General features: G+C 38.2%; 1 protein-coding gene across 1 annotated transcript; it reads left to right on the top strand.

The window, feature by feature from the left end:
* Window positions 1-1,792: 1,792 nt before the first annotated feature.
* On the top strand, window positions 1,793-17,053 carry gpc6b (glypican 6b). The gene is made up of 9 exons (XM_063005694.1): window positions 1,793-1,937; window positions 5,384-5,545; window positions 6,410-6,801; window positions 7,605-7,770; window positions 13,348-13,478; window positions 13,897-14,019; window positions 15,529-15,668; window positions 15,955-16,067; window positions 16,708-17,053. Exons 1-9 carry the CDS (start codon window positions 1,793-1,795, stop codon window positions 16,884-16,886), a joined length of 1,551 nt encoding a protein of 516 aa, XP_062861764.1. The 3' UTR covers window positions 16,887-17,053.
* Window positions 17,054-17,107: the final 54 nt, after the last annotated feature.

The raw sequence follows: 17,107 nt of genomic DNA, 5'->3' as shown, positions 1-17,107 counted from the left end.
CCAAAAATACTAATCAGATTCTGTTTTTTTTTTTTAAATATAAATAAAGGGTTATGTCTGTGGGTCCATAAGCTTTTCAAATGCAATTTCAGATTATCATCTCTGCATAAAATGTAATTTTTTAAAAACCTTTTCAAAAACCAGTGGGACACAGTGGGAGAGTGTTCTCCCTGAGATTGGATGATTCTGAATGTGTGATCTTGTTGTCTATTTGATATTGTACCAGTTTTGTCTAAATAATCATTTGGATTATTTTCACCGATGATGCCTGTGTATCTAACATGGGAATATAGCTTTTAAATGGGTACACAATTGATATTGTAATAAAACAAGTTCTACCACATCAAATTAGTTTCATGTTAGCATTTGTTTTCATTATAAACACAAGTTCATGCTACAATCCTGTAAAACTTGGACACTGAGCTGGAACTTAACAAACCAGCTGACTGTTGGAACTGTGATGTGAGCGACATGCACCCAGTACTATGGAAGAATGAGGAGCCAGTTGTCTATAAACTCGATCTTGGTTTATGAACATGATTGCATTATTAACTTTGTGAAATGTTAAAACGGTGCCGCTAGGTGGCCCTGTAGTTCTTTTTATACGTGTAGGTCAGTTTAAACAGTTTTATTAGTGTTTGTCTGAAACATCACGTTTCACTGCACATTTTCTGGAATTCTGAGTCTTTACCTAAAACCAAATGGCGACACGGTGGCTCAGTGTGTAGCACTGTTACCTCACAGCAAAAAGGTCCTGGGTTCCAGGTCCTTTCTGTGTGGCGTTTGCATGTTCTCCCCGTGTCTGCGTGGGTTTTCTCAGGGGGCTCCGGTTTCCTCCCACAGTCCAAAAACATGCAAGTGAGGTGAATTGGAGATACAAAGTTGTCCATGACTGTGTTTGACGTTAAACTTGTGAACTGATAAATCTTGTGTAATGAGTGACTACCGTTTCTGTCATGAATGTAACCAAAAGTGTGTAAAACATGACGTTAAAATCGTAATAAATACATAAACTAAACAAAAGCAGAAACTGGACTCGTTTTTGTTTGCTTGCAGTGATTGCTGCAGCTGGGTTTTGAAATAGGGTTTATATCCTCTCACTACAATATACCCGTACAATCCGTGCACTTGGTTCCTTGTCAAGAAGGCAAACCAAATTAAACAAGCATGGGTCGATTGGCAGTAGAAACGACCACTAAATGTGGGATCACAATTTAAAAAATGTACCATACTACAGAGCACTGCAGTGGTAGAAAGCCATATGGCTCAAAGACTCCACCAAATTAAGTTTAGAGCCATTTAGAGGAAACTTGTGATGAATTTACAAAAAGTACTAGAAAAACATGTAACGGGTGCAGATATTTCCAATTTCTGCCAATGTCCATGTTTTTAACTCCACAAAATTAAAAAGACTGCAAAATGTTCAAGCAGAGAACAACAGAGCTCATCCAGAAATAATCAATGAACCAATCCAAACCCTCAAAGCATCAAACCAGTTCAGCTAAGCCTGGTTACCAGCTGAAAGAAGTCAACTGGACCAGACTGTTTTTTTCCAGCAGGGTTAAAATGGGAGTTTAGATACTTCTGAGTGACACGCCACACCTCTCGCTCCTCACAGTCGTCTCCATACGCGCACACTTACAGTCAATGTCCAAATGTGATTCGGATCTGTCAGGACGGAACTGCAGCTTTATAAACCTAACAATCATAAATTTTTAATTTGGGTTCGTGGATTTTTATTTTGAATTTTTGGTTTTATTATTGGTTTGATTTTTTTTAATGAGGAGCTGCGATGGTGTCCGCGCGCGCTCCGGCTCTGTTTGTGTGCGTCCTCGTGACGCTGTTCTGCACGGTGAGCGCGAGCTGTAGCGACGTAAAGCACGTGTACACCGAGATGGGCTTCAACCCGGAGAGTGTACCTGAGAATTACACTACAGGTAACACACCTACACACACACACACACACGCACTGTGTGATCATATAAACAGGGCGAGGTTAACTGCATTTGCAACACGGAACATTTGCATGGATCAACAATCCAAGGAGAGTAAAAAATCATTCTCATTTGGAAGCTGATGGAATATAGGTGTCCACAGTCAAACCAGCTTTATATTGTTAAGGGTTCAGAGGCTCAGCGGCAAGCATGCCAGAAAAAAAGCTTACTGAAGCTTGACTTAAATAGGGATTATTTCTTACAGCAGTTCCTAAACACATGACAATATAAATCCTGCCTGTCAACAGTGTTGCTTTTGTTTCAGCGGCTTCTTAAAATCCTGTCAGCATAAGAGACGGTTTTTATCCAGACCTTTACAAGAGACCACTGTTTCACATACGTTGCAATAGATGTAGTCAAACCAGCCCTATTTATATGGACACAGAGAAGTCAGCAGCTGTAGTTAATGAATCATACTCAGCAATAAGGAATCAGGAGGTCATGTCACAGATTTGAATTACATTTACTTCTTTTAAACACGTGTTCCAGTTATTCTGTCAAAAAAAAAAAAAGGCAAAAATCCTTAACATCTTAAGACTGTTATTGCATATGTGAATGTGTGAATGGATTTGTGCTCAGTTAGCTTATGTATTAACTTTGTGTCCAATACATTTAGGAAAGGCTTTGAACCCACTGTGACCCTGATCATGAATTAAACAGCTACTGAAAATTAAATAATTGAATATTTTATCTCATATGTTTATTAAAATTCATTCTTATCAAATATAATATTAAATATAATTTTAAATAAAATATGAATATAAAACTTGAAACTTTGAAACACAATGACTGAAAAAAATCATCATGAATTTTTTTTTCTTACATAATATGTTTGAACCTCATTTAATCCACTGTGCAACCTTCTGTACAACCAGCACTTAGACTTTACATTATATGAGGTTGGAAAATACAGACTCCAGAGATGGAGCCCATTCCTCTTTACAGAATCTCTCTAAATCGTCCAGGGTCCCAGTTCCTCTCTGTACACTCTCCTCTTTGTTTTAACCCTCAGCTATTCTATTGGGTTTAGATCAGAAGACAGAGATGGTCGTTGCAGAAGCTTAATTTTATCTCCAGAAAACCATTAGTGTTGATATGGACATGTTGTAGATCTATTTGTAATTCCCTGGCAGAAGCAGATAGATTTTAAATTTACAGGTACTTTATGGAGTCAATGTTGTCTTTAACCCTAACAAGCTTTTTAGGATCTTTGATGAAAAAAGAGCCCCACAACATCACAGACCCTCCACCATACTTTACAGTGAGCATTATGTTCTTTTAGTATCGTCATTCTATGCCAAACCCACCTTGAGCATTTGTTGCCTGAGAGCTTAATTTTTTGTTCTATCTGACCATAGAACATGGTTCTGGTCAGTCCCAGTTGAGTTTCGCAAATTCCAGATGCTTACATATGTGGTTAGATGACCAGTCCTGACAGTGATTCTTTCAGGATTTTTTTACCTCTCCTAACATCTCACTCACTGTGCATGGGGGAAAACAAATGTGGGTCCAGTTTAACAGTTTCAGATCATTGGAACATTTTAATTATTACTCTGTAGATTAATTGTAGATCTGGACATTTTCCAGGTGAGAAGTTATTTTTTATCACCGTTCCCAGAATTATGAAGGTCAACATACTTTTCTTTTATTTTAACCATGTGTTCTCCTTTCATATTTTGAAGAAAAACTAAGAAAATTAGACCTTTGTGTCATCTTATATATATACCCCAGTGAAACAGGTCATGACATATACATGATCCCACTGACTCAGGTTAACTTTAAAACAAGATCAGAGCAAATACTTTTTTTAAATGTCCATGAATGCCTCAGAAAAATGCCCCACAATGTTCATCGTGCATACAGACAAAACCTAAAAATTACAAGGATTTCCAAAATGGCTATTATTGCTCTAAATGTTTCCTAAAAACAGCTATTATTGGTTAGAGTGGTATATGAACATGGCCACAGCCTTGAAACGGTTCCACAGCAGTGTGAAGGAGTCTTCAGATGGTGCCTCAAAACAATCAAATGTGCTTCAGAATGGCCAAGGTTCCACTGAATGGTGCATATAGTTAATAAGTTAAAGAAATGTGAAAGAATTGTTTTTTTTCTTCAGAATAAACAGATGTGAGTCTGAATTTCAGTTTATTTTGGAAAGGCCGCTTGAAAATGTCATTTTGGCGAGAACGTGTCATTATCTGACCAGAAAACCAGACGAAAATAAAGCTGTTGACCCAGAGGAAAGAAGTAGCTGTTAAATTTCCTAATGCATTCAAGGTTTTCCACAACAAAATTATACCCTGAATTCCCCAAACTATTCCACAGAAATGCTCACATGTTGCTCACACATATGGAGATCTTGGCACACAGTTACACAGTTGGTAGAGTGGGTCCTGAGAACATGGGTTAGAGTGTCACCTCTGTTCACAGTCTCTTCATGTCCACATGGGTTTCTTCTGGGTACTTAGGTGAATTGGCTCTTCTCAATTGGCTGAAGGTGTGAATTAGTGATTCCCTGCCACTGACTGCACACCCTGTCGAGAGTTACTTCCTGTCTTGTGCCAAATTTTCCTGGGTGGTACCAGAACCACTGCTACCCAGCAATACAGGCAGTAATAACACAGCCGGCAGGGTGAGACAGTAAAAGTCATAAGTTTACATACATTTGTAATGGACATGTATTTTATGGAACTGTTCTTTTTCTGTGGTTGAAAATCGTTCTATGTCTAAAAAACTAATTTGTTTTAAATCTCTTTTTTTGGAATTTTTTTGCAAAGGTAATTTTGTGATTTTGCAAAATATGCTAAGGAAACATGTCAGAAAGAATCTACTACCACGTTTTCCTCTCAGTGGGATCAACGGCTAACTTTAGTTTGCAGCAGCAGCCTCTAATTCATGAAGAGCTTGTTTGACTGTTTCAGCTTCTTATAACTCATGGCAGATCTGTGGTTGTTACCATCAGGACAAGTTTCCTTTTAGCATAAGATAACAGTTGGTTTTTTTGACCAGTGTTTCACGTAGGGATGGCCATTGTCATTAGTTGTAGGGTTGCATTTTTAAGTCTAATCAAGGTATTAAACATTTCGTATCGGTTGACCAGACAAACATAATTTAAAGGAAATGTAAGAAGCATTGCCTTTTTTAATTTGCATCATCCATACTTTTTCTGATTTGGGGTTGTACTTTGTAATAGATACAGTCAAGCTAGCCCTATGTATGTGAGCACAGAGACGTTGTCAGCAGTAGTCTGTCACAATCAGTAATAAGAAGGCCAAGATACAAAGCTAACATTGAAGAACTGTCTTCACCACCAAATGAATTATCTAGGATGCTGTCTGCATATTTTGGACCCATTGGATTTTCTGAATTATTGTACAATGTTTTTAAAGATGTTCACCTACGGGTGTGCGAGAAGCAGAACTGGACCTGCTGCAGTGCAGAAATGGAGCAGAATTTGGTCAACAGGAGCACAGATGACTTTCTAAAGATTGTGGACGAGGTGACTGAAAATCTGAGGAACACGTTTGAATCCAGGCATAAAAGATTTGATGGTATGAATTGGTTCTGTTACTTTGTTATGACTTTACCCTGGTACCTCTCTTAACACATTAAGTAGCTAGCTAGCTAGTCAAAATGTTTGTGTGAGACAAGTTAGATAACTTACAGTGTTGGGCTCTAACTATAGAGATGTAAAAGTGATTTGTTTCTCTTTGTTATTGGAGATTTGTCACATTAAATGATTTTAAAACATGAAACAAGACATGATGTAACACAAAGGAACTTAATTTACGATGTGTTTTTACCAGTCACATGTTGTGACTAACTAATTTGATGGAATGTTTACTAAAGGCTGATTGGTCAATGGTGGCTGTGTTTCTTAAGACCATTTTTAATTTTAATTTAACATATTCCAAACACTTTACCCCAAAACTACACAAAGTACATAAATGTATTATTATTTCAAATATGTTTTAGTCTTAACAGTATACTTTAACATTTTTAAGCTACATATAAACTAAAGTAATCAGAAGGTCCTTCCCGGATCTTACAATACAAGTTGTAAATGGTTTGAAATGTTTTCAAAGCTCAGAATCTCAAATCACAGAAATTTTAAATTAATTAAAGTCTTACATAAAAAAAATTTAAAGACCCAAACAAAGCCATAATGTTTTGGAGAAGCACTATCCATATGGTTGCCAGGAGTCAGAATTGACTGAATTTTTAATAATAATTATTATTATTATAATAATAAAATCATTTGGTAGACCGTAAATGATTAAATTAACAATAATGCAAGCAGTCTTACATCCTAAGAAGATAATCTGTAATGTTGTTTATAACCTTCTTTATCTGCTGAATAATGTTCTTATGATTTTTTGGTCCTACTAAGACCATTGCTAATCTTTTTCAAACAGATTTTTTCCTAGATCTCCTGAATGAAACGGAACACTCACTGAACCTGATGTTTACTCGTACCTATGGGGACCCATACATGCAAAATGCTGACATTTTCCATGAGATGTTTTTAAACCTGAAGCGCTACTACTTGGGTGGAAATGTAAATTTGGAGGAAATTATTAACAATTTCTGGACATGTCTGATGGAGCGCATGTTCCAGCTGCTAAATTCACAGTACAACATTAACGATGATTACATGGAGTGTGTGAACAAGCAGATGGATGAACTTAAACCCTTTGGTGAAACCCCCAAAATACTCAAAGCTCAGGTGACGAAGGCATTCGTGTCCGCTCGGACCTTTGTTGAGGGACTCAAGTTAGGGAAAGAAATTGTAAACAATGCAACTCAGGTGAGTTTTTACCTATTTTTACTAGAACACTGTTAGTTAATGTAAAATCTTCACCCTTTTCAAGCTAGCTTTAGCTAGGTAGCTAGCTAACAGTTGGGTCTGATTGATACAGGTTATGTGTTCATTATTTAAGCTAATGCTGTGTTCTGTGTATTGCACAAAACAATATAACTGAGCTTATTTTTACTCTGAGATGTATCTTTTTACACAAGTTAACATAAGCAAGAATACATGACAGGGCTCTAAGGTTACACAAATCCATCAGTGGTTTCTGGCCTTGACCCACACTGACTGAGATTTCTTTGGATTCCATGAATCTTTCCACAATATTATGTTAAGTAAATAGTGAAAGAATAAAATCATTTGCAATCTTGTGTTGAGAAATTAAACTGACTGACTGACTGACAATTCTCTCAAGTTTGGCACAAAGTGGTGAACCACAACCTATCATTGCTTGCAAAGACTGAGCCTTTGGTGGACCCTCATTTCATACCCAATTATGATTCCCTCATCTGTGTATTGCACAAGATTACAAATTCTTATATAAAATCACATGGGTCATTCATGGGTTAGCTCACACAGACACAGGGGGACAGATTGTGGGATGACTATGGGCAGTGCAGGCAAAATTAAACACATAAAAAGCCAATTTAAAGCCCATCCCAGTAAGCGCAACCCACACAACACATGTGTTTTGGCTCTTTGCGGGTTATCACTGGCCAGCCCAGAGTCAGTTGAAGCTTAGTAAAAATGTTTAGGGGGGACAACATTAGCATTATTTCATGTGTATTTCCTATCTGCAGGTGGGAATGAGCAGCAAGTGTATTAGCGATGTGACTGATATGCTATACTGTGTCTACTGTCAAGGACTGATAACGACGAAACCCTGCGCTGCGTTCTGTAAGGGTGTCATGAGTCACTGTTTAAACCCACAGATTGAAATTAGCTTTCAGTGGAAAAAATACATTGGTAAGAAACATCATTTTTACTTAAACATTCTTGTTACTGCACAGCTTGCCAGTGTGCACCAATCAAGCTAGTCCCAAACCTCACACCCTATTCATTATAATTATTCGCATTTCTGTATTTTTATTTCATGTTATTTAGAGAAAAATTTTGAAAAAATGCGACACAAGGCAGCTTTGGGCTTGTGGTAATTACTTATAGCTTTGCTGTACCTAACACCACACACACACACACACACACAAATATATATATATATATATACAGGTCCTTCTCAAAAAATTAGCATATTGTGATAAAGTTCATTATTTTCCATAATGTAATGATAAAAATTAAACTTTCATATATTTTAGATTCATTGCACACCAACTGAAATATTTCAGGTCTTTTATTGTTTTAATACTGATGATTTTGGCATACAGCTCATGAAAACCCAAAATTCCTATCTCAAAAAATTAGCATATTTCATCCGACCAATAAAAGAAAAGTGTTTTTAATACAAAAAAAGTCAACCTTCAAATAATTATGTTCAGTTATGCACTCAATACTTGGTCGGGAATCCTTTTGCAGAAATGACTGCTTCAATGCGGCGTGGCATGGAGGCAATCAGCCTGTGGCACTGCTGAGGTGTTATGGAGGCCCAGGATGCTTCGATAGCGGCCTTAAGCTCATCCAGAGTGTTGGGTCTTGTGTCTCTCCACTTTCTCTTCACAATGTCCCACAGATTCTCTATGGGGTTCAGGTCAGGAGAGTTGGCAGGCCAATTGAGCACAGTAATACCATGGTCAGTAAACCATTCACCAGTGGTTTTGGCACTGTGAGCAGGTGCCAGGTCGTGCTGAAAAATGAAATCTTCATCTCCATAAAGCTTTTCAGCAGATGGAAGCATGAAGTGCTCCAAAATCTCCTGATAGCTAGCTGCATTGACCCTGTCCTTGATAAAACACAGTGGACCAACACCAGCAGCTGACATGGCACCCCAGACCATCACTGACTGTGGGTACTTGACACTGGACTTCAGGCATTTTGGCATTTCCTTCTCCCCAGTCTTCCTCCAGACTCTGGCACCTTGATTTCCGAATGACATGCAAAATTTGCTTTCATCCGAAAACAGTACTTTGGACGACTGAGCAACAGTCCAGTGCTGCTGTTTCTGGTTCAAAAGTGGCTTGACCTGGGGAATGCGGCACCTGTAGCCCATTTCCTGCACACGCCTGTGCACGGTGGCTCTGGATGTTTCTACTCCAGACTCAGTCCACTGCTTCCGCAGGTCCCCCAAGGTCTGGAATCGGCCCTTCTCCACAATCTTCCTCAGGGTCCGGTCACCTCTTCTCATTGTGCAGCGTTTTCTGCCACACTTTTTCCTTCCCACAGACTTCCCACTGAGGTGCCTTGATACAGCACTCTGGGAACAGCCTATTCGTTCAGAAATTTCTTTCTGTGTCTTACCCTCTTGCTTGAGGGTGTCAATGATGGCCTTCTGGACAGCAGTCAGGTCGGCAGTCTTACCCATGATTGCAGTTTTGAGTAATGAACCAGGCTGGGAGTTTTTAAAAGCCTCAGGAATCTTTTGCAGGTGTTTAGAGTTAATTCGTTGATTCAGATGATTAGGTTAATAGCTCGTTTAGAGAACCTTTTCATGATATGCTAATTTTTTGAGATAGGAATTTTGGGTTTTCATGAGCTGTATGCCAAAATCATCAGTATTAAAACAATAAAAGACCTGAAATATTTCAGTTGGTGTGCAATGAATCTAAAATATATGAAAGTTTAATTTTTATCATTACATTATGGAAAATAATGAACTTTATCACAATATGCTAATTTTTTGAGAAGGACCTGTATACAGTACAGGCCAAAAGTTTGGACACACCAGCCAAAAGTTTGGACACACCTTCTCTTCAATGTTTTTTCTTGATTATTTTTATTTTCTACATTGTAGATTAATACTGAAGACATCCAAACTATGAAGAATTATGTAGTGAACCAAAAAGTGTTAAACAAACCAGAATATGTTTTATATTTTACCAACTCTATCTCTGCACAACCCAACTGATGGTCTCAAACACATTAAAAAAGCAACAAATTCCAAAAATTCACTCTAGACAAGGCACAAACATTCATTGAAAACCATTCCAGGTGGAAACCTAATAAAGCTGGTTGAGAAAATTTCAAAGAGTGTGCAAATCTGTCATTAAAGCAAAAGATGGCTACTTTGAAGAATCTAAAATATAAAACATATTCTGGTTTGTTTAACACTTTTTTGTTTACGACATAATTCCATATGTGTTCCTTCATAGTTTGGATGTCTTTAGTATTAATCTACAATGTAGAAAATTTAAAAAAAATTAAGAAAAACCACAGGAATGAGAAGGTGTGTCCAAACTTTTGGCCTGTACTGTATATATATATATATATATATATATATATATATACAGTGTATCACAAAAGTGAGTACACCCCTCACATTTCTGCAAATATTTTATTATATCTTTTCATGGGACAACAGTATAGACATGAAACTTGGATATAACTTAGAGTAGTCAGTGTACAACTTGTATAGCAGTGTAGATTTACTGTCTTCTGAAAATAACTCAACACACAGCCATTAATGTCTAAATGGCTGGCAACATAAGTGAGTACACCCCACAGTGAACATGTCCAAATTGTGCCCAAAGTGTCAATATTTTGTGTGACCACCATTATTATCCAGCACTGCCTTAACCCTCCTGGGCATGGAATTCACCAGAGCTGCACAGGTTGCTACTGGAATCCTCTTCCACTCCTCCATGATGACATCACGGAGCTGGTGGATGTTAGACACCTTGAACTCCTCCACCTTCCACTTGAGGATGCGCCACAGGTGCTCAATTGGGTTTAGTCCATCACCTTTACCTTCAGCTTCCTCAGCAAGGCAGTTGTCATCTTGGAGGTTGTGTTTGGGGTCGTTATCCTGTTGGAAAACTGCCATGAGGCCCAGTTTTCGAAGGGAGGTGATCATGCTCTGTTTCTGAATGTCACAGTACATGTTGGAATTCATGTTTCCCTCAATGAACTGCAGCTCCCCAGTGCTAGCAACACTCATGCAGCCCAAGACCATGATGCTACCACCACCATGCTTGACTGTAGGCAAGATACAGTTGTCTTGGTACTTCTCACCAGGGCGCCGCCACACATGCTGGACACCATCTGAGCCAAACAAGTTTATCTTGGTCTCGTCAGACCACAGGGCGTTCCAGTAATCCATGTTCTTGGACTGCTTGTCTTCAGCAAACTGTTTGCGGGCTTTCTTGTGCGTCAGCTTCCTTCTGGGATGACGACCATGCAGACCGAGTTGATGCAGTGTGCGGCGTATGGTCTGAGCACTGACAGGCTGACCTCCCACGTCTTCAACCTCTGCAGCAATGCTGGCAGCACTCATGTGTCTATTTTTTAAAGCCAACCTCTGGATATGACGCCGAACACGTGGACTCAACTTCTTTGGTCGACCCTGGCGAAGCCTGTTCCGAGTGGAACCTGTCCTGGAAAACCGCTGTATGACCTTGGCCACCATGCTGTAGCTCAGTTTCAGGGTGTTAGCAATCTTCTTATAGCCCAGGCCATCTTTGTGGAGAGCAACAATTCTATTTCTCACATCCTCAGAGAGTTCTTTGCCATGAGGTGCCATGTTGAATATCCAGTGGCCAGTATGAGAGAATTGTACCCAAAACACCAAATTTAACAGCCCTGCTTCCCATTTACACCTGGGACCTTGACACATGACACCAGGGAGGGACAACGACACATTTGGGCACAATTTGGACATGTTCACTGTGGGGTGTACTCACTTATGTTGCCAGCTATTTAGACATTAATGGCTGTGTGTTGAGTTATTTTCAGAAGACAGTAAATCTACACTGCTATACAAGCTGTACACTGACTACTCTAAGTTATATCCAAGTTTCATGTCTATAGTGTTGTCCCATGAAAAGATATAATGAAATATTTGCAGAAATGTGAGGGGTGTACTCACTTTTGTGATACACTGTATATATATATATAATCAAAAAAAAAAAAAATATATAGGAAATATGCACTGGGGTTTTCAACACCTCAGTGTCACAGTGGGTTGAGAAAAGTCCACAAACCAAGAATGTCCAGCCAGCAGCAAATGGTCATGTGGTCAGAAACTGGCACCGATAAAGCACTTTAGATAGAATAAATAACCTTAAAGGATTGTTTAGTAAAGTTTCTAAAAACTCAGATGGTCGCCCATGACTTCCTATTTCACCGGATTATAAATATGAAATGATTCTGACCAATTCCCAAATTCATTCATCAGCGTGAAAAAAATAAATTTCTTTTCTATCTCTGGTAGAAAAAAAATAGCATCAGTCAATGAATAAGTTATTTTGGCAACACTCAAGTAGGTATTGCTGTAACAATAAAGAATGGTAGCTGACTACGGTGAAAGATATGTGATGTTTTGGGCCTGTTTCTCCTCAAGGATTAAGAGAACTTTACATGGCATCATGGACTCCATCAAGTACCTGAAGATTTAAAACAAATCCTGACTGCCTCTACCAAGAAGCTAAAAAAGGGTTGTGGTTTCAGCAGGACAACAAAACATGTCCAGATCCACACAAAAATTGTTGCACGAGCAAAAAATCGAGTTTTTCACGTGATCATCCTGGTCACCTGACATAAAGGGCATTGAGCTAATGTCCACAAAAAGAATCTAAAATCCTGTAGGATGTGGAGAGCATCTGGACTTAGGAGTCACTTTTAAATACCTTGCTTTAGATTCTCCCATCTCACCAAACACTGTAGGAAATGACTTAGTGCTGTTATGTCGGTTGTACAAAGGACTAATTGCAGGGATGCCAAAAATAGTGATATGTTGTATAAAACATCATATAAATCTTACCCTGTCTCAGTTGGTGTAGGACACCACGGGTAAGTGCTGATTTTATTCCCTAAGCATTAACCTTCTGAGTACGGAGGTGAACGAGGGCAAGTTTTTGTGGTTTTGACCCATGCAGAGGCTAACTTTGCTTGTGCTCCTTCCCTTTTTTATTTTTGTAGCACTAAATCTTTTCAAACCACTAGTAAAGCCACAAAAATGTCTGAGGAAATCCAGCTTTTCCTGTAAATGAACATTTTGTGCATACTTTGGGATTACGTTAACGCCACTAAACCAGCGATGAGTCATGGGGGCCGCCTTGTCATGGACCCTAAAAAAATCTTACATCCCATAATACACTGTTCCTTAAGTCCTAATGGGATTAAAGGTCATATACAGAAAGAGATGAAGTCTAAAATAGAACTAGACATATAAGGTCATAGTCAGTCTTGGGATTTTATTTCTGAAACTGTTCTTCTGTGACTGGATGATTAAAAAACTGTTGGTGCTGGTCTGCTGAGATGTTGAAAAAAGTAAGCAGGTCAGTTGAGTTATACTTTATCATGTGGGTAGTGTACACCAGGAGGAAAACAGTGCAAACCTATAGGCATGGCCCCTACAGTGAAGAGGTCCACTGGTTCTTTTATGCTTTTATCTGGATCACTGCAACATGTACAAACTTTTACCATTTTTTTTACCAGATGCCATGTTGCTTATGGTTGAGAGACTAGAAGGGCCAATTAATATCGAATCTGTCATGGAGACGATCGACGTTAAAATTTCAGATGCAATCATGAACATGCAGGATAAAACCATGGAGATCTCATACCAGGTACGTATGTTTATTTAATGATTAATTATAACTACTTTTTGAAAGCTACTTTTAAGCAAATACAAAATTTACTGTATGCTTAGTCGCTGTCCTGTTGAAAGGTGAATCTCCACCACAGTAACAAACTACAACAGGTTTTATTTCTAGGATTTCCCTATATTTGGCTCCATACTTCATCTTGCCTTCAACTCCAAAGTCAACATCTCCAATGCATGTGAAGTGCAGGTGAAAAATGCAGTCTGTACTGACTTTACGTGCCGGAGGGGGCGTATGTCAGTTGAGAGGCATCCTCAGTCAGCGGTGAAGGGTCAAATCAGTATAGAGGACGCAATCAGGGTAATTGGACACGACTAGATTAGGGGAGAAAAAAAGTGGGAAAAAAAATTAAAATTTCCCTTTTTTAACGTTTTATTTCTAGGTTTTTGGAGATTGTGGGCAGCCAAAGCTGCTGGAAAAGAACAGATCTTCTCGTGCCATTCCGGACCAATTTGATGCTGAATACCTACCAAACAATTCCTCTGGAACAAGCCTCCAAAAACTGGTAATCAGACTAAATTAATTTGACACAGAGAAATGTTCAGTGAGGGATAGAATTATTAACAAACCAAATTCTCAAACAGTGAAAAGAACCCTTAAAAATACCAGAACATCTAAATCAGCCATCGCATCATAATATCAGGCCAGGCAAAGTGCTTTAAATTACTATGCCATTCACTAGTTATGCTGCATCACAAACCATACAAACCTGTACATCAAAGTCATTCTCCACCCACAGACTCATCAGTACTCACTCACTGTAGAAACTGGATGCAACCTATTTGCTTGAGCCTTTCACAACTTGCAAGAGTTAGCATGAACAGACAGCTAACATTCGTTCATTCATTTTTATTGTGTTTTATTGCTGTTTTATTGTGTTTTATTGCTGAACACAGGGCACTATTGGCTTTATTTTATTAATATATTTCGGTTCTCCTCCCAACAACACTGCTGCACCTGCTACTCTTAAACCAGTACAAGCCAATACCTTGCTTTTATTTGGTCTGTGGGGGTCCTGATTCATTCAAAGTATACTCTATCTATTCTTATTTTTGTGGTCTGTTGGGTTTTGTAAGTACTTTTACATATTTATTCAGGACAGAACCATGTCGTTATGTAATTACAGTTTTCTGTAAATTCCACACTGAGTTTTGCCAACATCAACAAGCCAAGAAGCCAAAAAATCTGCAGCAGTTTATAGGGACAGTACATAGAATGTACAGTCAAGGTCAAAAGTTTTCATTCACTTGTAGGAGAACTTTGAGATCGTACTGATTGCAAATCTGATTGATTGGTTTCATTTCTGTGACTGAATAATTAAGAATCAAATTCATTTAATTTTCAAGTTTTTTTCAAAGCTTCTGAAAATAACTGTTGGTGTAGAAATTTCTCAGACTTGTATCAAAGTCCCGAAATCATCGTTACCAATTATAATTTAATCCAGCTGGTGATTTCTCTGTGCACAATTTCCACTTTAAATGGCCCCTTTAAAAACACTAATACCACTGAGTTTTACTGTGACTGTAATGTTCTTACCATAAAATAATGGGCTTTGGTTTTAAGGAGATATAATGAGATATAATGAGAAACACTTATGTTTATGTAGATTAGGTGTCTGCTTGACTTTAATGAAAAGATTTACTAAGAGTGAGTTTTGTATTCCACAGGGCCGCTGAAATCAAACTTGGAAAGGGCCAGCTGTAGCCTAGTGGTTAAGGTACTGGACCAGTGATCAGAGGGTTGCTGGTTCAAGCCCCACCACTGCCAGGTTGCTGTTGTTGGGCCCTTGAGCAAGGCCCTTAACCCTCAATTGCTCAGACTATATACTGTAACTGTAATGTAAGTCGCTTTGGATAAAGGCGTCTGCTAAATGCTGAAAATGTAAATGGAAAGGGGGCAAATACTTTTTCACAGCATTGTAGTTTTATAGAATTACTGATTAATAGTTTCTAGTTTGTGTAGCAGACTCACATTACTGCTTAGTGATTTGTTGTATGAATGATTAATGTTGCAGGTATCAGACGTTAAGCAGAAGTTGGTGGAGTTTCGCTTGTTTTGGGAGTCGCTGCCAATCCTCATGTGTAATCATAAAAATGTGTCAACACCAGAGGAAAGAAATGAAGGAAACTGTTGGAATGGACGGGCAGAGTTCTGGTATATAAAACAATACACTGATAAACTCATGTACACTGATCAGCCATAACATTAAAACCACCTCCTTGTTTCTACACTCACTGTCCATTTTATCAGCTCCACTTACAATAAAGGAGCACTTTGTAGTCATACCATTACTGACTGTAGTACATCTGTTTCTCTGTATGCTTTGTTAGCCCCCTTTCATGCTGTTCTTCAATGGTTCATGCAGGAACCTTTACTAAATTTTAACTGCTTTATATAACTGAAGGTGTAAGACAAACAAACTGATCTTTTTCTTTATCAGGGAAACGTCTTCTGTGTCTGGGTTCCTCAATCAGGGGATGATGGATTTTTCAACGCTTATTGCTAATCTAAACCAAGTCTACAGTGGCCAGCAGTTACAGTCCGATGACTCCAGTAAGTGTTTATACATCAGTATATACATCAGCTTAATTAACCGTGACACATTGTTAAACACTCTTCACTGTACAAATGACAAAATATCGAGTAAATTAGTTGCCTTTACAGTAAATAACAAGATTATATTCAAACACCTTAAACAAAGTCTAAAACATTTAAAACAAGTTATTTACCGGTTGGTATTATTATTATTATTAGTATTATTATTAGTAGTAGTATTATTATTATTATTATTAGCTGATTTGTGCATGCGCAGTGGATTACCCCAGTCTTGGCATGCGCATTGATGACGTCTTCAAAAATGTGGCACCAAATTTCAAAACAAAAGCGCTAAATTCAGTAAATTGAAGTACATTTTAAAAACAATGCATTTGGGACACAGATACAATATGTCAAAAATTGCTTGCAACCATTGCTTTAACCAAGTGACATTAGTAAAGGTATCAGCTGCAGGTCCTTTGAAGCTACTAATACAACCCAGAAGTAGAAGTTGGTCTATGAAAGACACTATTCTTGAGTTTATGCATTCAGTAGCACCAAATAAATATCTGAAATGTCCAAATTAATCAGTTCAAATATGTCTCCATATACTTTTGTTTACATTATATTGTGTTATTAAAAATGTTGTCCCTTCCAGGTTATGAAATGGAAAGTGGATCAGGAAGTGGGGTTGACTGTGTGGAATCATGTGATAATAACCCTAACTTGTTCACAACCGATCAGCCAGGCACAAAATCGTCCACCAGAATCCTTCACCCGTCTTGCACTCTTATTTTAATTTTAGTCATCCTCACATTAATCTGCTATCACAGATAATACCCACCGTACACTCCTCCTATAGTCCTGCACTTTCTGTTCACTCTGTCCATCCACTTTCAGAAATAAGGTACTGTACAAATAGGCAAAAATCATGAGAAATGAAATAATGATATTAAAAGGGTTTATTTTTATTATTCTGGTGTAAAAAAGTAATTTTCCCTACTTTCAAGACATAGTTAAACAAAACCATTATCAGCCAGAGAGGGTTTTAAATTTAT

Source organism: Trichomycterus rosablanca, chromosome 12, assembly GCF_030014385.1.
Source record: "Trichomycterus rosablanca isolate fTriRos1 chromosome 12, fTriRos1.hap1, whole genome shotgun sequence".
NCBI lineage: Eukaryota > Metazoa > Chordata > Actinopteri > Siluriformes > Trichomycteridae > Trichomycterus > Trichomycterus rosablanca.
This window is presented reverse-complemented; position numbering and strand designations above follow the sequence as displayed.

Coding starts and splice junctions, on each gene's coding strand:
- gpc6b (XM_063005694.1), top strand. CDS start 1,793: ATGGTGTCCGCGCGCGCTCCGGCTCTGTTTGTGTGCGTCCTCGTGACG. Junction 1,938..5,383: donor ACCTGAGAATTACACTACAG/GTAACACACCTA, acceptor ATGTTTTTAAAG/ATGTTCACCTACGGGTGTGC. Junction 6,802..7,604: donor TTGTAAACAATGCAACTCAG/GTGAGTTTTTAC, acceptor TCCTATCTGCAG/GTGGGAATGAGCAGCAAGTG.